A 25,925-nucleotide genomic window follows, 5' to 3' on the forward strand; every position below is an offset into this window, starting at 1 on the left:
GCTTTGTTGGGGGACAGAGCTCTGACATCAGGTCAGGGCAGGCTGGCTGCTCCAACTCATGTCCCTAGCTGTATTTCTGTGCTGTTGGCAAGAGGTGGTTCTACTGCTTTTTAAATTCTTTTTTATTTGCACACAAGTTTTTCTAAAATAATACTTTACTGTTATTAATGATTGGCAAGACATGGTGTTTGGGTTCAGATCCAGACTTGAACTTCAGAGAATGCTGGAAGATACTTGGACCTACTTTCTGGTTTATGTCACCTACTGTGCTTTTTCATATTTCTTATTTGCCAAGTTACAAAAAATTAGTTTATGTAAATTTATTTTTTACACCATTGTTTTAGGTCACTCTTCATTTTGCAGCACCCATAGATTTAGCTTGGAAGTTAATGTAAGAGAAACTAGTGAGAAAAGATATGTGTAATGAAAGGGTAAATAATAATAATAAATTCCAAAATGGGCACCAGTGTTTATTAAGACCTCGTGTCTCCCAGGAAATGAAAGTGTAGTCCCAGTTCCACAGATACTGGAACATGTGCTGAATTTTAGATACAAAAAGTTGTCCCAGTGTAGAGTTCCAGGCTAGAGTGCTCAACACTTTGCATATTTGGCCCCCAACTGCATACATAATCATGAGCTGATCTTCTGTGTGTATACTGAACAGCAGTTAGGCTTCATGGAACTATGCAAGCATTTTGGAAAAGAAGTCTCACTACAGTTTTAAAAGCAACTTCCACCATCTGCTTGGGAAAAGCAGTGGGTCAGTTTCTTGTGAACTTGACAATTAAATATTCTAAAATATTGTAGTAGCAGGATAAAATGTTTGCCATACCTATTAAGAACAAAAACTAAAATCCAGCTAAATAGCACCAAAACCTCAGAGAAAGAGCTGCCATCTGGTTACCAGGTAAAAACGAAACTCTTGATACTTGTAAAACACCCTCATTGGAATAGATTTTTAGTGAGGAATTTTAAAGCAACAGGAGTTAAACTGATTCAAAAAGCAACTTTCTTATTTCAAGTCTTTAAAAGGCTGTAAAATATATATGTCCGTATATTATGTGCTGGTTTATTTAGACTGCTTTTCTGGCTCTAAAGAGGATGGCAAAACCTGCAGAAATTTCATCAGTTCTGTGATCTTACACAGGTTCAGGTCTGCACAGAGACGCAGTAGACTTAGTGCTCCAGCTCTTGGAATAGTGAAATCAGAGCTTTCACTGACTGAAATGTCATTTCTGCCCCTTACAGTAATAAAGGAAAGCTAGCAAACATAGAATACTTTCTAAGGATATGTCAGGACTTCAGATATTCTGGAAAATGGTGTTGAGGAATAGACTCTCCTCTGAATCTCAGTGGGGTGTTCAATTTCCAGAGTCAGTGCCTTGGGGTATTTCATCAAGAATAATTTCAGCGGAGAACATTGTGTATAGCAGAAGAAGAGTATAGTGAATGTAATGTTCTCAAACAAATAAAACTCAGTAGCTGGCATAGGTGTGCAGTTCATTGCTGCTGCTCCTACCAGGAGGAGGCAGTTGTCATCACCCTGTGAAAGGAGGAGATCGCAGCTGTTTAATATACTCTTGCTGTCTAAGTAAAAGACTCCATGAGTGAGCTTCATCTCATCCAGCCTTAGACTTCTAAAAGGTAGATCTGTCTGTCTACAGTAGTTTCTCTAACTCTTTTTATAATGAATGGATGGAAACTTGCAATTTCAGGGATGATTCAGCAGCCCTTAGAAACCTGTGTTAAGCTGCTGTGAACCAGCTCCTGAACCCGTCTTTTCCCCTCCATCAACTATAAGAGAAATGTAGACATTTGGAATCTTAATCTTGAAAATGTTTTAGCTAGAACAGGTGAATTCCAGCTTATGTGGCTAAAACTATGTTGGCTCTGTAGTCAGAGTGGTCTAGGGAGTGGTTGAGACTGCAGCTACTTTTCCAGCACTGTGCTTGCAGACTATTTCCAAATACCCTTTCCAAACTTTTCTTTCCTGGATAAAGTTTAATTGCTATGATTAATATGGCAAAGATTACTTGTACATAGCTTAACTTGGTGACATGTCCTTAATTGTTCTGAACCAGTTTGTCTGAAGGTGTTCTTGCCAATTCTAAGCTATTGATCCTTTTTGGTGGTGTGACACTCACAGTTTTATGTCCCTTGGGGAAGGAGGTGGAGGAATCTGTTATTAAACTCAGCTTTTCTTCTGGATGTTCAGCCCTTGAAATATGCTTCTACAATCTCTGGAGTGCCAGATGCATCCGCAGTTATAGGCTTGCCTTCCCTCTGACTTATGAAATTCTGATGTGACACTGAGATCAAATACCTGACCTTGACTTGACTGGGAGAGAGTGGCAATCTTTGCAGTCAAAATGTTGTTGCACATCATAGTCAAGTGTGTCAGCTACTGAGCTGAAAAAGTCCCCTGATAATCTCTCTTGTGTTTCAGAGATTATCTGCATTTTCTCATTGGATCCAGAAATGATTTTGTTGCCCACAATCAGCAATGGATCTCATTTCTTTACTTAGAGGTGATTTCTTCAGTGTTTTGGGGATCACTCTGTGCTTAGCTCTTCAGTTTAGCTGAGACAAATGTCTTATAAATACATCTAGTTGCATATTTACAAACATTGCATCAACCTACTTCACTAAAGACACATGGAAAATTTAGATAATTTAAAAGTGACTACTTCCATGGTTTTGATATACTGTGCATTGGAGTCCACAGCCATGAAGCTCAAATAGATCTTTGATAATCTTTTATTAAAGAGCTGCTTTCAGGGGAATAAACTTGCAAGTAATGTCTGGGTGCTTATTTCAAACCTTCAGTGTGTGTCTGCCGTGTAGTTTCTATGAAGCCTTCTCAATGGTAATTTTTCTCTCATCTCATGAAGTGTTGAAGATTTCTGCAATTTTCATAAAAAGGTGACAAGCTTGTAGTCACTGGGTATGTTTTCAATTTGTGTTAATACTACTCTGACATTCAATGGCACAATCAGAAGCAGTGATTCCATTTCCCAAACTACTTTCCTCCAAACTACTGTCTACAAGATATCTAGATGGACTTTCAGAGAAATGCTAAACATATGCGTCAACCATTATGGCACATTCAAAGATTTGTTGTAAATGCTCTCTTCTTGCTCAATGGATGTACAGAACAAAATGTAAGAGCAAGTCAAAGTATTTGCAGAAAAGTTGAAAAATTCATATTTATTTAAAGCATATTGACAGCACTTACGTATTATTCTGGAGAAGTAAAGGATTATAGAATTGAATGTTCTCTTCTTCAAATTGTGACAATCCAATATATTGTCAAATTAAATTTGGCCTGCCAGACAAAGGCTACATATGCAGTTAAAACTTTAAAATGAGAGATACTGGAATTTTGCATGGCATAGTCATCAGAGGTTTACTTTACAAGATGTCAACTGATATGAACAGAGTATCTGGTTAATGAGGACTCTTCAAGTCCATGAAGAAAAGTCTCATTTCCTCCATGCCTCACAGTGGTAGTTATTATGGTGGAAGCAGGATCAATGTTGTCTCTTTCCTGGTTATGTTGTTCATAAATTCTAAGCCATTCCGCATTGTGAAGTAGTACATTTGAGAGTGTAGGTAGATATGCATGGCTCAGATTTCCTTTTAGTAAGTCTAAACACTTGGGTCACCTTACTTTGATGCTTTTGGAAAACCTTTTTTTTAAAAAAAAAAAAAAAAACATAGAAAAAATGCTAGCGGTATAATAAATATGATTTCTCTCACTTTTTTAATATAATGGCCATTATAAACTTAAATACTTTTTGTAATCACACTGAATATTCTTCAGGAATCAGAGTTTGAAGAGACATTGAGTAGATTTTAAATCAGCATTGCACAGTACACCAGCTACATTATAGGCTCATAAATAGAGAGATGAATTATTTCCTTGATTCTTGGGTTATAATGTCATTTTCATGTGGTGTCTTTTTGTTGAAATGTAGCTAGGTGATTCTTTTTCTGATGAACTGTGGGATAAGCAGTCGCTTTCTACTGATTCTTCTATTGATAGAAAAATAGTACTTCTGGGAATGTCAATTTGAATAATTTCTAATCATTCTGATTTATTGGCATGCATTATTGACAATATAGTTAAGGGATATTTTTCACTTTAAATTTTTTTTTTTATTATTATATAGCTGTAACACCTTTTCTTAGTACTTGAAGTGTACTGTGCACTGACTTCTGAATTGTATTTCCAAAATTTGCTTAGCTTTAGCCCACTAATTCATATTTCTACAGGTACTCTAGAATTATGCAAAAATAGGGGAAACTGCATATGGAATTTTACAAGGGCTAGATTAACATGTATATAGAATCATCGACTGTTTGGGCTAGATTGGTCAAAAATTGGCAGCTGGAACTTAGTCTTTTGAGTCTCGTTCTGAGAGGTGGCAGTAGCTTCTTTCAGCATTATCTACTGCTTTCATGGCATGGGTATGTCCCGCCTTCTTCCTTCACACATGCTTAGCTACAATGTCCATAGCTAAGACTATCTGTAGATAGTAGAATCTGGTCCCCAGAAGTGCTGAGAAAAGGAAGTAGGACAGCTAAAGAATCCTGCAAGACAGATTCATCATAACGCTTCCTGGTTGCACCATACAGATTAAGGTTTTTCTCCAATTATGCAGGACCACTTTCCTCTTCTATGTGAAGGGATTTGAGTTCACTTTTTCATGATTAAGTCATTATCTTAATGACTGCAGCATATAGTTTTCACTTCTGCCTTGCACGAGGCAGAGTTGAACTGAGTCTTTTACCTGAAGTCAGTGTTATAACCACCAGAGCAGAGGGTCTTCTGAGATGTCTCCTGCAGTATGTCCTCATGGTGTTAGTACACTACATATATATTGAATAAGTTTTTGAATTAGGAAATGGCTTTTTGGTGTGATGACTGCCTTACTCAGGTCATTCAAATTTCAGTGGAATACAGGTTTTTTCTGTCTGTCCTGATGAATATTTAATCATCTGCTCAGACTGGAACACCTTCAACCAGAGATTTTACAAAACTGATGTAATTCAAGAACAAATTGCGACCAAAAGCTGAACATGAAGTGAACCTGTGTTTTATTTCTAAAACTTGCTTCTTCCAATGTATAGAAACCATATTCTGCAGTATGTCAGGACATTCACATATGACTCCAATCTAACTGAAACTAAGGCACAGCTTCTATGACAAGTGTTTTTTTATCACTTTGTGTAGATTTTGAATAATGTTTTTTTCATAAATGGCCTGAAAAATTAATTTCACCTGCAGTGAAAAATACTACTTTGGGGATTATAAGAGTGTAATATTTTGTATTTAGATAATTTTCAGAATCAAGGATTTAGATGCACATGGATTAAAATAAAATGTGGAAACACTGAAACATTTTCACATTGTTGACAGTCTATCTACTTGCCTCACCAGTCCCTCAGCCCTGCCAGGTGGAGGCAGTGACCATTACACACCCAGGGCATTGCAGATGTAGATATATACAGGGGAAAGGGCAGAAAAGGTGAGGTTCTGTGGAAGCTCAAGATCTCAAGATTTTCATCAGTGTTTTTCTATTTTGCTGTTGCTGAAAAACTTCTTTTGGGTTTTGATGCATTGTGTTTCCATTGACAATATTTGACCAGAAGAAAATATCATTTATTTTACAGATAGTATAAAATCTCAAAACAGAGGCCTAATCTCAGTCCTCAAAAATCAGAAGAAACAGCTGCTTCTGTACAAAATTCCTTTAAGACATAGGTCACCTGTGTTTAGATCTCTCTTTTTACCTTGAGAAATTTGATAATACAGTGAAGTTGTGAATGGCTCGCTCCAAAGATTATCCCTTGATACTTTCTCTGGTTTGTATCACAATTATTCAGAGAAAGAGTGACTGCAGTCTGGTGGGTGGGACATTCACCTAGGAGGTGAAATATGTATTTTTGATGTTGCAATGAATATAAAGGTTTCTAGGGGCAGCATTAGCTAAAGAATCGGAGAGTACCATACCCTAATGCATATTCATCGGGATATTCTTCTGGAAGATGAAGGTTCATATTCTTTCAGCTGCCTTCAAGGACCTGAATGTGGATTTTCCATATTCTGGATGAATGACTTATGCAGTATTATTAAATTAAAAGTTCCATTGCCCTGTCCTTCATTTTGTGTATCTAGTTTGTTTTATTTTTTTCTTTCTCACAGCTGTCTATGTGACCTCAGTGCAAATTTTTGCATAATTTTTAGTCAAAGAAACTGTATTTTCTCAGCAAGTAAGCTTTAGAACTTCCTCCTGCTATAAAGAAATAGATTCCATCCCTCTTTAGTGCATTTCACAAGCTGAAAAGAAGAGTTAGGGTGAAGTTAGTTTGACCTAAAATTCTCTTCTGGATTTGAACTTGGCTAAAGCACTGTGGTTCTCTGATCTCAAGTTTTAGTGTAGGCTCATATTTAATTTATCCCCTGCTTTTCAGATTGTTAATGCATATACACCTATTGGCATCACTCAAGTTAGAAGACAACAATAATAAAACATAGCATTTAATTTTTAAACCGTATTTGGCCACAGTCATATTTAGAAGAACAGGCCAGACTAGGAAGAAAAAGTTATACTGCGGGGCAGAGAAGAACTTTTTGGTGTGGAAGCTCCTTCTCATACTGCCTGTAGATGAGTATTTCTGAATTACAGCAATTATGAGAAATGTCTCATTTATCTTTTGCCTCACGTAAAAGATTTTCATTATAGCTGAACAAAGAATTGGTATTTGATGAGCTTAATCTGGCTGACAGTATGCTGCAAATATATAGTGGTTTATATTTATGGGAGCAATACATTTTGGGTGAGTTGCTTTCCCACTACATTCCATTGTTTGTTCATGTAAATGCTTTCCACATCTTGCAGTTAATGAGATGATGAATAGTTTGAATGAGATGATGAATAGTTTGAGATGACTGCTAAACTTTCAGGTCATGGCATACAACTTAGGTTCATCAGCTCTATTTTATCTTAGGTGAAGTACAATGAAAATGTAGGATTGGAAAATGAGAGTGGTCTCATTTAGTGTGCAAAGAAATGTCCTTTAGACACTTACTTTCTTTCAACTAGAGTTTGGTCCTCCTTGTTCTACTGAAGAAGCTTGAATTGCCACTAGCAAATAAAATATATTAGACTGGATATACAAGAGCAACCCAGCTACCACTGAAAATACCTGAAGACAATAACTACAAATTCATGGCTCTTCATTTTTCCAGAAATATGTCTATGATAAATTCATCCTCATTCCTGCCATTCACAGGAGACTGAGTCTTAGCAGCATTTGGTTTGACAGTGAAAACAAAGTATGTATTGCTGTGATACCAGCAAAACCTATTAAAAAACCAGAAGAAAACCAAAGATGCAGTCTTATTTAATACACTTTTGTTTCCATTTATCTTAATGGCTTTTGGAAAGATAAGTATTTCTGTGGTAAGTAATTTTCATCGTTTAGGCAGCATTTTTAACTCACTTGTGGGCTAAGCCATCTTGAGATTTCAATTTCATTTTTTTCTGTGAAATTTCAAAACTTACATAGGGAAATAAGGGGAAATTTTCCCTTTCCAGAATTTGTGACTTGTTTTATGAAAGTTCTTTGTGTTCCCAGTTGGGCATTTGTATTAATTAGACATGAACGACAATGATGTAAGTTAATTTATCAAAGTTAATGTAACTATTCAGAATAAACTTCCATGCAGCATTTGTAGATAATTTGAAAAAAGAAACATAAAATAAAGATGTAACCTCCAGTGATTATTTCCAAACAAAATAATTTGTCGATACTTGCCAAATCTGATTGTCCAGAAATTTAGGTTCGTCTCTCTCAAGCCCTGAAAACTTTAATACATGAAAAGGGATCCTTTTTTTTTTTTTGTTGCCTTTAGAAATCATATTTTCTCTGCAACTACAAAGGATAATTAAAATTGCAGTTCTTATCTAATTATTGTACTCTAGGAGCTTTCAGAGAATTGATGCAGAAGGAAATACACATTGGCTTAGACTGTGCTTTGTTTCTCTTCAGGTTATGAAAGCTGAGGTGATTTTGCAAAATTAAAACAGCACATAATGAACTGCTGATCTCAGTATCATACATACCATTTTCTGTAAGTCTGACAAACACATAATCATTTCCTTTGGTAGTGGTGGCAGTGCAATATCTATAATTGTGGCTGAAATGGTATGTAAATATTATATCAGTTTTTTCTTAGCAAGTATGTACAGTATTATACCTGTGCTTTAGTAAATTATAATGCTTACCTATTAAAATTAAATCATGATTTCACAGATACAACATTCTAAACTTTTCTATCTCACCATTTATCTTTAGAAGTTTGGGTAATTTTGTGCTGTCTTTCATTTATGGCACTTCCTATGTTGCACTAGCTAATTCTCATTCTTATCTAAAGACCCTTTTCAAGTCTTGCACGTTTAGAGAATAATGCTTGCTTAGTAGAGAAGACACATGGAAAACTGTTCTAAGACAGCGCTGAAAGAATCTTAGTGGACCGTACTGCTCTTGTGTGCTACAAAATTTAGATTGTTACTGACAGCAGAATACCCATTACTTGGCTTAGTTCCTAGACAGTTCCAATTAATCATTATAAAATGAAGAATGAAAAGAAAAAAAAGCAGTCTCTTTAACTATAAATACTACAAACACTGGCTGTAACCCATTCTTTTGAAACAAGGTGCATGGAATCCTAAACATCCTTGTGTCTAATACTGGTTCTGTTAATGCAATTGTTATGAAAGTATAATGACACAACCCTCTTTAATAATGAAATACAAATGAAAGTAAATAATTTTTTTGTTCCACTGAGTATGCATAAGAATGCAAATGCAGAGTTTGTTAGAAACAGTTAATCCTGTTGTAAATATAGTAAGATCTGAGGATTTTCTCGGCCAAATCTGTATTAGGGAACAAAATACCTCTTGTGTCAGATTTAATTTACTCTAATAAACTTCTAATTTAAGGACACTTTACTTTGCTAGTCTGGAGTAAAATAATTTTAATCTAATTATGAATATGACCATTTTTTTTTTTTGATAAGGTCAACTGAAATGTACTTGGGCTCGGTCATTAACTGAAGTCCTGTCTGACAGAGCAACGCAAAGCCAGTGTCTTCCCTCTGGGCCAGGGAATATAAGGGGATATGCAGGGCAGGGCCTTGCTGGCCAGGTCCTGTCCCACCTGCAGTCAGTAATTTCTTAGGCTTTCCCTTTTGGCCTGTTGTTTTTCGTTTTTTACCTAGAAAGGTCAACCTACGCATCTTAAAAGCGTGGTTATTGGTAGCATGGCTACAGACTTAGGGAAAAACTGCCAATAACCCAATGACTGAGAATGGCAAGTATGGAGCCAGTAAAGTATCCAATTTGACAATTTTACAATGGGTTGTATTTTCTTCAACAGTAGAGTTGCTTGTAGATTAGGTCGTACTCAATGTGAAAAAAGACAGCAAAGCTTTTGTCTTTAATTTTCTGCATTGAAAGATGAGGGGTTTGCTGTTACACAAAAAGAAACAATTCACTGAGTAATTTGAAGTAATTTATTCTGTGCTCTATGTTCTCAATTAGTGGGATATACTGCAGGTAGCTGTTCCCTGATTTTGGCGCACAAGCTGTCCTTCCCTTTGCTGTGGTGTCATGGTAGGAATAATGGCCTTAAATGCAGATCAGAACTTGTTTGAGGGCCTGCTGAGTGACAGTTCCCTTTCAACATGCCGTTGAGGTTTGCTGAGGATCTGAAAATGCTTTTCAGATTAATCACAACCAAAAGGGCATCTTACCCAACTATAAAATAATGATGACAATTACCTCCTTCCTCATGAGACTATAGGGCTGCCAGGTCTTCAGGTCACTAATTGTTTAGGTCATTGAAAGTCTTCAGGTCCAGTCCTTGCTGCCAGGATCAGTGTTGTATTTTGCCAACTGATTACATAAAGTGAAATATAGAGGTAATGTGGGGTCCAGGAGCTGCAGTTCGGGTTACTGCAAATACTAGAGCCTCTTTCTGGTCCAGCACAGATACCTATTTGCATTCCAACACTTTCTGAATGTGTACTCATTTTTCTATAAAAAGTTTCCGGTCAAGCTGAGTAGTACTTTGATTCTGTTCTATGTACTGGTTTTGGGTGAGATCGAGCTAATATTCTTCATAGTATCTAGTAGGGGCTATGTTTTGGACATTGGGATAAACATTAGCAAATAGTTTATCCCTGCAGAAGTGATTTTGTAGACCCAAACTGTTGTTGCTGAGGGCATGTTGTCCACATTATATTCATTTAGTGGAGAAGGAGGTTGTTTTCGACTAGCTCTTGTCCCCTGAACTGAACACCCCTAAACTGCTGGAGTACATTAAGTGCACTCTCAGGCTCATCTTCTGCTTTATTTTCATCTAAAAGGGATTAGTTTCTTGTCCTCCAGAATCATTCCATGATGTGATCCAGATCATAGGAAATGGAGACAACTTGAAAATTTGTTTCAAATGTGAAGTCCAGCTCCAAAATGAAATGCTAACATAAATGCACTTCTGAAGAGTCTTTTATCCAGGGCACTAGAGGAACCGAACACTTATTTATTGATTTATTTTGTTACTCAGCCTCCTTTGTGCTCTACCTGCAAATCCCAAGCTACATATCATGCAGCAGGAAGCTGGGTATAGACTTTTAGGAGGTTCAGGGCATGACTGGCTATTTAATGAGCTTCTGACCATATTAAAATGCCATTGCAAGGCTGGCATAGTACATGCCAAACTGAGTGCATTGTTTCTGGAGGTACACTCTCTTGGATGAAACTCAGGATTGTATGGTCAATATGGCTCTTATATAGCTGCTGGTACGCTTCAAAACAGGGTGTTTTGAAAGGGACTGGGAAATTGATTTGATTTTTCAAGGAAGACTGGGTGCCGTTTAGATACTCCAGCCATCGTTAAGCAAATCCTCATCTGACTTGAATCCATTCCTAGCAAGCCATCACAGGAATACTCTGAATTTTTGTTAGCATGAGCTGGTTATAAATAATTTCTTACTGTTTCAGAACACTGATGAGGAAATAGAGACTGAGAGAGGACTTCAAAATTGTGTGGCATATAGCATGATTCTCAAGACAGCATTAGTCATTATAGTCTATGTGACAGATTAGATAGCATGCCAGGGCCAAAAACCCACGAATTTTTGATAAAACCCTGTGCATAGACAGAAAAGCCACTGTACTTTTCTATGAGTAAGTTAAAAATTCAGATTTTTCCTTGTGTGCCTACGTGGGCATATCTCTGCTGAGTACAAGGCTCTGTATCTGGATTAGCTGCTGGACTTCATGTTCTTTTCCCCAGCTGGTAGCTGAAGGTTGTTTCTGCAGCCTGGCTTCCTTTAGCATCTGTCAGAGTGTCTTCCTAGTGTGTTATCTCAGCTCTTAGAGCTATTTTGGTCATTGCACAAGCAAGCTTTGTATTTTTCTGTGATTTGAGCAACCTGTCATTTTTTATTTACACTTGAACCCTTGCCTTCAAATGTGGCCCAAAATGTGTAGGAGTCAGGTATAAAACATAGATTGGGCTCAGACCTATCTATTATTTGTCAAAAGTGTTATTATGCCTATTGACAGATATAATTGTCATGAAAATAACAGAAGGAAACTTAGTCTGAGTCTTTGCTTCCCTGTTCATCTGCAGAGGTCTGTCACAGTGTTTTTTGCCAGATGAGTTTTTTTGAAAAACAAAGTTTAACCTTCAGTAGGGTGGTAATGCAGTAGAACCTGAATGGTTTCTGTGAATATACTACATTTCAGGTCTGGCAAGATCATGTAATATAGCCATAGCACTTCATTCATATTCTTACATCCCAGAATTAGTCCTTCAGTATTGCTTGAGAGATACTATGTTTAAGATGGCAGTCACTTTAAATGGATTTAATAATAACATAAATTTTAAAATTTGTTTATTCACACTCTTAAAATACTTCTAATGGTATTGTTTCTTCTGGTTTTATCTTAAAATGCTTAATTAATTTTTGAAAGTACATGGATTTTTTTTTCCTTACATTTGGACTGTTGTGATAAACAAGACTTTTATGTTTCCATGATGTCAGTGTTAAAAGATGGGATGACAATGGGAAGATTTTCAATTTAAAGCAAGAGTGATAGAAAAGAAAGTGAGTTCTATAAAAAGTGAGGGAGTCTTAAACATGGAAAGTCACCCATGCTCAACAGTATGACTTTAATTCACTGAAGTTAGTCAAAAAGCAATTTTATTACTGAATGTGCACCAATGCAGTACTGTGACTGTTTTGGGTCATCTTAAATTTTATGGCATGGAGATGGCAGTTAGGCCTTGAAGATGTTGAAAAATAAGGAGGAGTATTCATTTTAATCAGATGTTCATCAGTATGGCCATTTTTTGGATGGAACCCGGTGTGGGTTCAGGTCATTAGTGAGGAGTCTCACAGTTTTTTTCACATAGGATGTCACAGAGAGAAATGCTGTGACTTTTGTTTTTTTTGAGGAGAGTGAAATCACTTGGAAAAAACCACACTGATGCACGTGGAAAGAACTCGCTTATAGTTTTCTTCGCGAAAAAAAATAGCATTTGTCTTCCTGTACTAATGTACGAAAAAGGAATCATGATATTGATGTAGAGCCAAGACTGGAAGAGACTTCCTGAATCACTGAACTGAATGTCCTGATCCTGCCTGCTGGCAAGATATCATCTAATCCATTTCTTGTGGATATGTTTCTTGCCCTCACTGTGGTTGTTTCCTTTGCTTTGCTCCACCAGACAAGCTCTTTCAAACTCCTCCTGTGGTAGAGTATTCATTCCTATGACCATCATGGAAGACTTTCCCCATATGTTTTGTGGGTTCAGTTTTTCTTCCATGAAGATGGTCATCCAGATTTGTATAGATTATTCTGAATGATAGTTTAAGAAAATTCATACTTGTCCTTCTGTGTCTTTATTAGAAATATATCATTTAGTTGTTTACAGGATTTGCCGTTTTCACGGCCATCTCATGTCACATTGATACTGATGTGCTCCTGGTGATCAACTAAAATAAACTAGTTTTTTAAATGTGTTGTTTCAAATGATGAAATCTCAATTCATAGCAGAAATGCCATTAATCCCTGATACCCCCTTTCTGTACTACTTGCTGTTATCACACCTGGATCCACCTTTCAATTCCTGTAGTAATCCACAGAGTCTTCGGATTAATGTGTAAGTTCCGGAGTGCCACTGTAGAAAATGCTTTATCTAAATCCAGACAAATTATATCTACTTCATTTCTTTGTCTGGAAAATCAGTTATCTTATCAAAAAGGCTGTCAAGTTAGTCTGGCACAATCTACCCTTGGTAACACTGCTACATTTTATCCTATGTTCTATTTATTTCTCTGTCTTTAACTTATCTTTTTCTTCAAAGCCTGTTCTAAGCTCTTGCAAACTGAAGAGGTCAGACTAATAGGCTTATGCTTGCCCAGATCATTTTTGTCCTTGCTTTTAAACACGGGCACTTCAGTTCCCATTCTCCACTACTATTTGATGCTTTCTCTGCCTTGATAGACTTGGAGGCTTGTCTCTGCCACTGCAATGGCCTTTATGAAATCACAGTATACCTAGTGATTCAGGTCTCAGCGAGACATTTGTTCGAAGCCCATTGAACTGTTATCCTTTTCAGTTAAACTTTTCATTGGTTAGTGAGATATCAATAAAAAAAATTAAATAACCATCTGCAAGAGGATCACATGTAAGATATAAGCAAATACTACTGCCGTGATGATTAAGTGAATAGAGAGTATCCCCTACTATTTAAAGCTCCCTTAACCACAGAAACTGGGAGAGAAAGAGTTTTAAGTGGCATAATAATGTCAGAGAAAATGATGTGAATTGGAGCCTAAGTACATTCTAATACTGAACACTTAACTGTGAGTGCTTATTTCACAAGGGCGTAGGACATCATTGAGCAGATTAAAGATATTAGAATATCTCAGATGATTAAATATTCTGTAATGTTTTATGTTAGCACTTAAAAGGGAATCACACGTGTAGGTCTAATGCTATATTATTACTAGTAGTTTTATCTTTTCATAAATACGTAGAAATACAGAATCTAACCCCATAAAAATCCTTGACATTTTCTTTCTGTGTACTTAGTAATGTGTCAGCATCAATGTTCATCAGGTGAACACTCTTTTGCTGGTCCTGATGAAATGACCAAGAAACAAATTTAGTGTATATACACAGCTAAATACATCTGTATTGTTTGAGTTGAGGCTGGCTAGGAGGACAGTGCATTTCTTGTTTATACTTTATTTGCTTTCTTTATTGCATTCATGTGGGTGTTGCAGCTGAAAATTAATGAAGGTGAAAATTACAGTCAATTGTGTCTACAAAGGACGGATGTTAATCTGGAAGCAGGGGAGATTATCATTGGTAGCAGTTTAGAGGGAAGGCCATTCCTGACTAACATCTGGGTTTTCAAGGCGGTATCATCACAACCATACATAACACTTTTGGAACAAAAAAGATTTTGCCATAATCTCTCAGCGTTTCTGTGTGTGAGGTGGCATGCAGCTAGGTGGCTAAAGCATTTTATGCTTCTGGCAATTTAAGCATCCGTGCTTATCAGATTTTGGAAACAATAATATATGTGTAAATTTCATATCCAAGTGTTATGAGATACTGTTGGCAAATGTAATTACCTGTATGTGCATCTGTCTCCAGTGTTGCGGTACTGGGAAACTAATTGCAGTATGTAAAGAAAAATGTTCTTTCGTTTATTGTATATTTTCATATATTCCATAACGTTTTCCTTTCCAGATGTTTGAGATATTTTCTTTTCTTGAAACTGTCTCTTCTTATAAAAGCTCACTTGCTAATCATTTTTCAAGAACTCATGTTGTGTACATACATCTCTGGGAAAATTTGGGCTTAAATTTAAGTATGTGCTTAAGTCACACTTATTTAAATAAAAGACAAGTATGGGCATGCATGTCAATCATATGCTTAAGTACTTCTGAGAAGAAGAATTCATTTGCTTCAGTGTCTTAAGTCTTAGCACAGTAGCCTTTCAAAAGCCTTCCTTATGGCATTAAGCCTAAAATTCTGCAATCTGCTTCCACTGGTACACTTCAGCTGAAAGTGACAACCTTACTGTATTTATCTGCCAACAGTGCTTTAACTATTTCCAAATATTTCTCAATAGTGGGGCTAAGCTCTCTAGGGCTACTTATTCTGCTATTGAAAGATCCACACTTGAAAAAGACAACTTTTTTTTTTTTTTTTTGAAAAAACCCCACAAAACCTACCCCCTTTTGCTTTGCATATAGGGATTTCATGTGGATTCCTACGTAAGACCTGCGTGCTTTGCTAAGATGAATGCCTATTCTCTTTCTTTCCTTGCCCACCTAGATCAAAGAAAGTAGCTTATGAGAATGGGTCTGTGTCTTTCCCCCAGCTTCATTTCAGAATCAGAATGCACTTTGTGTCTGTTACAGGCTGTGATGTATGAAGCAGAAAGAAGATTGATTTTCACAAGCTACCTTGTACCTGAAGTAATGAGAGTGGCAAATTACTTGTTCACTGAGCAAACATGACAGGAATGTCATAGAGGGAATTTATATATATGCAAACACATGGGGGTCACATCTATGTTACTTTTACAAAGTGACCTTATCCACCAGAGGGGCGTTTTTAAATCTGCGCTAGCTTACACAGGAAAGGCTAAATAAAACTGCAAATTCCTGCATTGTGTGGGATGTAGAAACTAACACAACTAATAAATAATGTAAGATTCAACACAGTACAGAACATAATTTAAATGGCTGCATTTTTTCTGTACAAGAGACTTGGGGTCAGAAGTGATTTCTACTATTCATTTAGGGTTTCTCTGAAGTGCAAATAAAATATTTGTCATAAAAAGAAAAGTAAGAGAATGTGGGATTAATTTTCTATCAGGTTTTTCTCTCAAACATTTCATCAGGATTCAGTAGAGAACTAGGCTTATGCTTCTCTTTATGAACACTTGCATTCACAGGGTATAGGTGTTTGCAGAAGAAAAATGGATCTTACTAACACTGAAAGTTTCTACATATGTAAAACAGGAACGAATGAATTTTGAACAGCTTCACAGAAGCTGATGTTTTAAAAGAAAGGAATGAAAAGGAGCAACAGAGAAAAATGCTGTTACTCCTAGGAAACAGATGAGAATTTTATTTGTGTATAAGCTCTTAAGGGAAGAAGGAAAGCTATTATTTCTTACCTTTTTTTTTTCTCCTCAACAATAAAGATTACATGAGGTTACGCTTCACTTAAAATAGGAAAGAAAGGCAATTTAGCACTGGTCATACAATGTAAGGTAATTCCCATGTGATTCTGCTCTATTTCTGAACTGTTGGAAAGGTGGCTGATCTCAAGCCCAGAAGCAAAGAAGGAAGAAAGTAGAAACTCAGAAGCTTATGGATGCTACATTGCAGTGAAATTCAAAATATACATCGGCATGTGGCAGTTTCAGTACAGCTGAATACCTGCGCCACATCTGCTGTTGGGAGGGGGCTGGCAGTGAGGTGGAGCAGTGATGCAGAGAGCCTGTGCAACCTATGGGTCTATTTAAAGTTTGCTTTTGATGAGTGACGGAGGCCAAGGGAGAAGGATTTCTGCTGACACAGCAGTTTGTGAAGCTTCTCTGCAGCATCAAATGTGGTTTCACCCTGAGGAAAAAATCCTACAATTTCTAACTATTTTTGTCACTAGTCACCAAAACAGTCTGTTCTTGGGTCCGTGATACTAGACTGGTGATGGTCTCATGGAGTGTGATTCAGGGAAAAGGAATCTTATGGAACAGAAGTAACAAATCCTATGACTTTATTCATTGTGTTATGGTGTTAGTGAAGAAATGGTCATGACAGCATCATCTCACATTCAGCCCCTGCCTGTCTGAATTATGGGGATGACATCTTTTTGTTTGATTTTTAATGTGTCCCTGGAACACAAAAGGAGCTCTCTTTCTTTTTCCTTGTCTCTAAGCGCATTGAAAAATAAACTCAAACGTGGCAGCCTTTCATGCCCTGTTTTGTATGAATCTCTTTTGTGTGAACCGAGAATTCCTTGGGTTTATGTTGGGGTTAGAAACTGAAGGAAATTTTTGTTACACATGAAGTTTGTATTTTTTGTGTAAAATTGATTTTTAAATGTGGGCATGTCCTATAGCATGGCTGTTCTCAGTTTTGACCACCTTTGGCTCATGTGGCATTATTGAAGGCTGTAAGGATCACAGCAAGGGAGAGGTTCTGCAGAAAGGAAGGTAAATAGAAGCGGAAAATATCTCACAGAGAAAACCATTCAAGTTAATAGCTATAGTTTGTCTGTGGAGCTCTGCACCACCTCTAGTAAAAGTAGACCTCATTTCAGAGCTCATTTGTTCTATTTAACACAGCCTGTTATGTTAGTGTAGTAAGAGTACGGTAATGGACTGAATTTTATTTCCTGAATGCACTTAACTTGACATGGATCAGGGTTGCAAGAGGCTAATAGTTATGTTTCAGAGCTGAGGCCAAATGCTGTCTAGTTCCTGTGTCTTCTCAGTGCTCTATCATGGGCTGTTCTGGAAATCCACAAAAAATAACCAGTTTCTGAGCCCAGGTGATAATACATGCACTCAGATACTGAGCATATCTCATGACCTCTCCTTGTTATCTAGCTGTTTGCCTGCTTTGCTGATGAGATACATCCATCCCAACCTCCTGAGTTTCTTGGACTACGAACCCCTCATTTTTTATTTCTAGGGCTGTGTTTCTACGGATTGGCTTCTGTGTGTGTAGCCAGACTGCTGGGAGCATAGTGCTTCATACCTTGTTTGTGCTTGTGCAGCCACTTGTCTGTCCTTGGACTGACCGTTGTCAGCGGCCAACGCACACCACTGCAGGTCTAGTGTTATACTGCATAATCAGTTTGAAACTTACCATCTTACAACTTTTTCTTATTTGAGCTGCTGCATGTTACGAATGCTTTAACTGCTGAGATTTTTTTTGTTATACATCTGCTGATGGCCTCTGAACTATTAGTCCCAAGCTAGAACTGCTGCTTGCACTGACTTTTCTGTTAATTGTGCCTATTATGGGACTGCTGTAAGACAAAGTTAGGATTTTTGTCCTTCTAAAGGTGAATACCACAAATAAGTAATGCAGAATAGTGTAATAGGCTTGTGGTACAGAAATAGTGTACTGTTTTTCTCATGATTGGAAATCCTGGCAGTGGCATTGAGCCAGAGTTTCTGTGTCAAAGCTGAAACCCTTCCTTTACTTTGCAGAACAATCTCTTCTGTATTGAATGCTGGCTTACTCCTGTTTGGTGTGCTGGGCTGTGGGCAGAGGTTTGTATCATCATTCTGCCATCTACCCTGAGGGGCTGCTGTTCACAGGCAGATAGGTTGGCTTCCTCTCTTTCCCCCTGCTGCTACTGTTTTCCCTTACGTATTTGTATTTTCTGCTCTGCATTTGGTGCCAGCCTTGCAGTGAATCTGGTATCAGCAGAGTACAGGAAGGATCTGTATTAGATTCAACTTTGCTTAATGGTGCAAGTCCCACTGGATTTTGAGCAGTGTTGGGCAGGTGAGGAAGAAAGATTTGATTTTAATGAGAGATGACTTGGCACCAGCATCATAACAGGTGCAATATGAGAACCCAGGAGTGAAAGAGTTAATTCATATTCTCCTCACAGAGATAGCTGTGAAAGAGCATATGCTGAATGTGCATTCCATTTTCATTTTTTTGTTCTTATTTACAGTGACAAATAATGTATTTCCCTTTAGCTTTGAGTGCTTCATAAACCTGGAGCTGATGATGAATATGCAGTTTTCACTCCAAAGGCACTGGAATCAGTGCAAGAAAGCAGAGCTTGGTGTGGTTCAGAGCACTCTGTGACCTCCACTGTGATTATTAATCAGTCAGGCTTTCAGGGGCACAACCACCATTCTAGAGGTAGCACTTGCTTGCTCCTCTCGCTTCTTCACTGATGAATGTGATATTTGAACCTCTGGGAGACACACTGGATTTGTGACTTCTGTCAAAAGATGCTGAGTTCTGTTTGCTCTGAATTCAGGTTTAAAAGGATTTGGTACACTCCTCAGTGGGTTCTTAATTTGAGTTGTAGTGTTTTGTTACACACAGCCTGGTCTGGAAACTTACTGGCGCTTAACAAGAACTCATCAATCTCCTGGAGAGCAAGATTGGCAGTTTTGGGGGAAGGGGCCTGGTTACAAGTCAGGAAATCATAAGTGGAGTTGTGGGGTGTGGGAGGGGGTTGCCTTATCAGCATGTGGTGTTCTGTTAGAAAGCAATTTGCTTGGAGGAAAGGAATTGCTTTGAAGGAATGGAAAGAGACTTGGGACTTTGAACATGCTACTGATTAATTCTGTATTAGAACAATCAGCCTTTTGCAGAATTGTGGTTGCCCAAGATAGTGTTGAAGAAAGCAAAAGAGATGCTCTTAAATTTCTTTGGTCTTCTTATGAACATAATAGGAAATAAATGTGCAACAATACTGAAGCAATGCCATTTTTTTCTGCTCAGAAGGGCACTCTAGATCCAGGCATTACAAAACAGCAGTAATTTTGTTCAAGTGATCAAATTTGCAGATTTTCTAGTATAAGTGATTTGAAATAGGACTCATCATCCTATTGACCTGTCATCAGAAACATGACCGTCATGCAGAACTGTTTCTTAGCCAGCTCCCTAGGGCTTTTCTACAGAGAATGAAAAGTGAGAGAAGGTTTCATTATTATACCTCTTGCCACTCTCTGCACAACTGTAATCCTTAAGCACTGCAGCCTATGTTCCTGAACTTGTCTTTTTGGCAGGTGGAGGGGTATTTTGTCTTTGGAGGACAAAGTTATTGAGAAACCGAGTTATTACTGAGAAATAAGTCATGGGTTACCTTGTGCTTGAACCACCATGGTGGCTTGCTGTCACAGTGAAAACATCACTGAGCGAGATGAGGGTAGCTGTGTGCAATTTCCATTGGTGCACTAAATCAAATCTTTTCATTACCCAAAGATAGACAGGAGAGAGACTAGTGAATCTGCCCTGTGCGAATCCACGTTTCCAAACCACTCATGTCTTCCTGACAGGATTTCTCCACAGGAGGGTTGGTATGCGTGCTGGAGATGTATTCAAATCTTTTATCTCTTTATGACTTGTGAGCAGAATCCAAGAAGAGTTGCAATCCCAATAGCTAAAAACTCCACTATATGGTCAAATAGGACCACGTTGACCATGACTGGCCCCAGACATGCTAGCAGAACTGCTCTGTTCATCAACCTGCAGCATAACTGCATTGATTCATCCTTGCCAGCTTTGGAGTCTTCAGTGGTTATGAATACTGCTTGTGCCTTGAGAGAAACATGATGAGTGGACATGTTGAATTCTCCTGGTGCTGACCAGGGTGGAGGAATGCTGGCGGACCAGGGAGGGAGGTTTACTGATGCTCTATGTGATGTATCTCATTTACAGCTAAGCAGAATTTAAGACTTAAGAGTTGTCAGCCAGACACTTATAAAAAACTTCTTGAATTCTCCTTAAATTAAGATAAAAAAATATTTTTAAAGTCTTAAAATAAATACTTATTTTCATGTATTTTTGTTTTCAGGATGAATAAGAGATACTTACAGAAAGCAACAAAAGGAAAACTGCTAATAATAATATTTGTTGTAACGCTGTGGGGGAAGTTAGCGTCTGGGGCAAATCATCATAAAGGTAAGAAATTTTGGTTTGTTCCATTATACTGTTGTAGCTGTGGCCTCTGTCAACAAACTCAGAAAAGTCCAGTCTACGCGACCTTTTTTCCTTATGTGTATTTGTGTCTCCTGATACTGATCCACTAATCAGTCCCAAAGGAGGAGAGTTTTGAATGGATAGACTTTTATTAATTTCTTGAGAATTTAAGTGTTTCAGTCCCATTTTCAGCATTCTCTGATTTTAGGTCATTTTGTAATGATAGTACAATTGAAAAGATGGTAAAAAAAAAGATGCTAAAGAAAAAAAAACCAAATAATGAGTACTGCTTGTCTCATAAAAACAGTTATATCAGATAGCATGTATGTGTGCTACAAATTAATTCCTGGAATGAACCTTAGAAAGAAACAATTTTTAGTAACATGTGTGCTCCTACTGTGTGCAGTTATCTGTCAAGGCTGACTTCATGGATATTGTGTGCTGAATGTGATTTTTTCATCACCAAAAAAAAAAAAAGACCATTGCTTAGCAGTGTTGTCTGTCTTTGGTACTTCATTCCTAACACCAGACCAGGAACTTCAGTAGCTTGTGACAATGTGATATTTGTTTCCTCTTGGTCATTCCAGCCCTTAAAACGTAAACACACTAGCAGACGCTGTGATGGTTTACTGAAGCTTGTTAAAAGGTTTCTTTTGTGTGTGTGTGTGTGTTTCTGTAAAACCCTAATGCAAGGAACAAACTCTCCAGATTCATGTACCAATCTCTTCTTATAGGCTAATATAACTTGAAATGTGATCTGCAATATAATACAATTTTGAAGTCCACTTCTTGCCTTCATATAGTGTCTGTTGTCTGTTTATCTGTTTATTCGAGATCAGAATAAACAACTTGGGTAAAGTAAGGGTGGGACATCAGCATTACCAAGAGCTAAGGAGTAAATACTGGGGAAGGATTCCAGTAAGACCAGTCAGTTCTTCTCTCATGTACATTTTATTATATTCCCTCTGATGACAGGATTTCATGAGCAGGTATTTTATATATCTAACTGCTAGATAGTTTTCTGCTGTGTGAAGATACCTTACTGATTAAGGACTTCGGGATGCGGAGGCACTTTCTGCGAAGTCTTTTGTGAATTGCAATTTGGTGCAGACAAAAGATTCTGATGTGGTCCTGCGGGCCACCAAAGATGGGCATCGTGACAGACAGGAACTGTGCTGACACCCTTTGCTCAGCCTTTGTTCCCACTCTGAACTAGAATATGGGTTGGTGCTGTGGCTTGCCAGTTTAATCAGCTATTGGAAAAGAGCCAAGATATCGTAGCCTGGATTCATAATTCTTTTGTCTTTGATTATCTTTCTTTAAAAATATAAAAATCCATCTCCAGATCATTTTGTTTACATCTACAAAAGCTGGTCAAGCCGTGTTTGCCTTCATCCAGTTCAAACTTTGCCAGAGTATGCTTGCTACTGTTTTTGAAAAAATGATGAGTAAAACCTTTCACCAAGTATTTAATGGAAACAATTTATAATCCTAAGGACTGTGTGGGGAATTAGGGCTTCATAATTGAGAACCAAATGATACCCCACCAGTTTTAGCTTTCCAGATATATTCATGCAAGGGAGATGCCAGCAGAGCTATACCATTAATTATCTGGACAGTACTTCTCATTTGAGAACAGAAATAACTTGAGAAATATTGAATTTGATGTTTTTAGATAAAAACAATATGCACATGAGCCCGCTGCAAAATCAGGTTATTAGCTGTAGGGACTTCTTTACATTCCTGCAAGTTAACAAAAAGCTTTGATTCTTTTTCTTTAAGTTGTAACTTTTCACCCCTTTAGCAAAATACATGGAGTCTTGCAGGGAACAATAATAAGAAGAAGGATGACTTGGTTGTTTAATTTAGAAAAGGAACTATTGTATATGTTCAGATTCTTTTGGAAAAAAAATATTTGGAAGGATTTTGGCTTGTGGATTTAGTAAATCTGCAGATCAGCTGCACTCACTGTATATGGGAGATTATTTTTAAAAGCACAAATCAGAGTTACACAGCTCAGCTACTATTGATTTCCAAAGAAACTGGGAGTTTGACTTCCCATTGTGTTAAAGAAAATCTTCCCCTTACTCTAATAGCAGAAATGGAGCTAAGGTGCAGTCATGGAAAACATGACACTGTTCACCTTTGCATGAGTTTCCAAATACTGAGAAATATGTGAGTTTCTTCAGCAATAATTACCCCTAGCACCGTTAATCTTCATTTATGGAAGTCCTTACACATTGACATGACAAACCCTAATGACTTTGAAGAGCCTTTACAATTTCAAAGATCGATAATCTCCATTTTAAAAAATCTTTACTTTCCTGTTGACTTAGTCATATTATGCATCAGTTGCACCAACTCTTAAACCCATCTCCTTTTCTGAAGGCTATTGTAAAAGAAAAGAAAAGGAAAAAGCAGGAGAGATCATCAATGTGTGAAAAATTGTTTAATGAGCCTTCTGCTCTCCAGACAGACTTCATCAAGGATATAAACAACTGACCCTGAGAGGCCATCTCTAGGCTTGTTGTGCTTATTTCAGGGATATGCCACAAATGAGAACCCGTCAGCAGCAAGAAAAGCAGAGGCAGAGGCAGGGCAAGGGGAACCAGGTTCTGAGGTCCAGTTGAGCAACCACCAGGGTTGCAAACTGGTACAGCTTTTCAGTTTCAGGTGTGTGGGCACCAAGTCCATCCTTTTACTTGAGAAGACTGATTTGAAGATACGTCTGCTTCCTTTATCTTGGCTGATTGTTACAGTTTCATCAGTCTGGACAAAAAATCCAAGAGCTAAAATAGATAAGCACTCGCAGAGTTTAAACCAAAACACAAAGCTCACTTTTTTGCTGCACACAGGATTACGAGTTCTCCCTAGTTCCTGGATGAGCGCATACTTATATTCCATTTATCCTATCTTCTGAAAAGAAACAGGAACTCTGCTTTTGCTTTTTCATTTTGCTGGGAACTCCAATACTCTGGTTATATGTGCCTTGCCCAAGCACATGCATGTGTGGATCAGCCCACGGTACCAGATGCATTTGTGCTGCAGTCGCTATGTATGAGAAGAAAAGTAGAGAGTGCCATATAAATCTCCAAAAGGGTGTTTTCAAGGTTGTGAGTCTAAAAACTGATATACCTTGAGGGTGGCTGAAAGAAATCCATAAGGGTGTTTTATTATAAGACTGATCCTGATCCTCCTACTCATTGCTAGCACTTGGAAAAGAAATAAACGTGCAAACATGTAGTGTTCACTGATGGATACAGCAGGCAGACATCAGTTCAGCATCACTGCCTGTTTGCTACTTCTGTCACAGGGAACATGAATTGATTTGGCAACCATTGCATCACGGCCTGTGTTTACGGTTTCAAGTGTTGGACTGGTCCTCTTGAGAAAGAAATATACTGATAGCCCCTTACAAGCACTTGTTTGCAGACAAGAGGCTACCATGAGACACAGTTTCTACCCTAAAACTAAAAACTCTTTCAAAATTCGTGTTTCTTTGAGCTTTTTGTGATTACTAAGTTTTTTTACATGGATAATGCAATAAGATAATCTAAAATAAATTAAGGGTACTTTTGAATCTGAGCATAGTTTAATATTCCTCAAAATACAAACCAATAACCTTTATATTAGTTTTAAATCCCTGGACAAAATAATGAGTTGTTTAAAAATATGGCTAATCATGAATGCTTTCTTGCCAGAAGGAATTTGTTATGGAACCAGAAAACACCCCAGGTAGACAAATAAAGTAATTGAGTCTTTTTGGACTTACTAGATGAAAAGGCGTGATAATTTATATTTGTTTAAAAATTTCACTGAGAAGCTGAACTTACTAATCTGATGCCTATCATATAGTTAAAACAAACTCGACTCTTCATCGTTTGTGATGCAGAATATCTGCTGCTACTCGTCTGAGAATTCACACTAAATTAGAATCTGAGGGAATGTCTCGCTGCTCACAAGGAGAAAATGAATCTTGGTTTCTCCTTGCAAAGGAGCAGCTGTTCTGAAGACCAGCTGAATGAAGTAGCCTCTGAGCCTCTAAAGCTACTGGTTAGATTACCCTTCCTGGATGACTCTGCCTGTCTCAGCTGCCTTGCCCGGGCAGAAGCACTGCTGGCACCAGTGTGGTGATGTAGGATATGGCCTATGCAACACGTGTGTCTGGAGTTTGGGAATGGGTATGACTATGAGAAGCGAGAAACCCAGTGTTTATCAGTGGCATGCTTTCATGTGGTATTGATAAGTTTATGTCCATGGCTGTACTTTCATTAGCAGCTGGTCATCCTCTTCCCTGTTCACCAGGTCGCTTTCCTTTTTGTTTTGTGGAAAGAGTACAAATAAAATGTGCAGGACAGTCCTGGAAAGCCCGAGGAATTGTCTACAGGACTGAAGTAGAAGTGCAGCTTAATTGTAATCATTGTCCTCGGGTATGTCATTTTCTTTGGATAACTCATCATTTCTGTTTGCTTTGGAAGAGCTTTTGTGTCTAGATGTGTTGTGTTTTCTGTCAGGAAAATGAACCAAAAGGTGGCAAGCCCTGAACAGGGATCCATATGCTCTTAACACACATCCCACGTGTGTATCTTTGAGAATGTAGACATTTTTTAGGGGAAGAAATGTCATAGTAATGAACAAATTTAATCAAATGTGATACTGTAGGCCAGTATGGGCAGTAGTATGCCTGGTTCTGGAGAGCGAGTGGAAGGACTCATAGGCCGTGCAGACAAACGGAGTGGTGCAAGTTTGTTCTTTTGGCTTGTAGCATTCAGCGGGGCTTTCTTAGCACATGCAGTAATGCTAACACTGCACTGAATCAGCATGTGACAGGCTCCTGGCTCTGCCTGACCCCTGGGCTGTGGAATTGATTTGTTCTGAGGAGAGATAATATAGCACTTTGTTAAAAGCTATGGTAATGGCCTGTGTGCATTGCCTCAATGCCCTCATGCCTGTTTCATGCACAGGGGGTAAAATTCACTGGTGAGTTAGGACAGCTGTTTAGATGGCTTAATAGGTGATTTATGCCATATTTATAGTTCTTTTGTATCACTAGGGCAGTGCGAGGGACCTGAGGCATGCTGGTGAATTTTGTGCAATGCTTTCCAAACTCTTACTGTTGTGAATTGTGCCTTAA

General features: G+C 37.9%; 1 protein-coding gene across 1 annotated transcript in view; it reads left to right on the top strand.

The window, feature by feature from the left end:
* Positions 1-20,667: 20,667 nt before the first annotated feature.
* TAFA2 (TAFA chemokine like family member 2) overlaps positions 20,668-25,925 on the top strand; it is a 65,117-nt gene continuing 59,859 nt past the window's right edge. The window contains exon 1 of the mRNA XM_086462009.1: positions 20,668-20,773. Coding sequence (XP_086318135.1) covers positions 20,668-20,773 — 106 coding nt within the window. The remainder of the gene's footprint in view (positions 20,774-25,925) is intronic.

This window comes from Leptosomus discolor, chromosome 1 (assembly GCF_034619465.1).
Source record: "Leptosomus discolor isolate bLepDis1 chromosome 1, bLepDis1.hap2, whole genome shotgun sequence".
Lineage (NCBI taxonomy): Eukaryota > Metazoa > Chordata > Aves > Leptosomiformes > Leptosomidae > Leptosomus > Leptosomus discolor.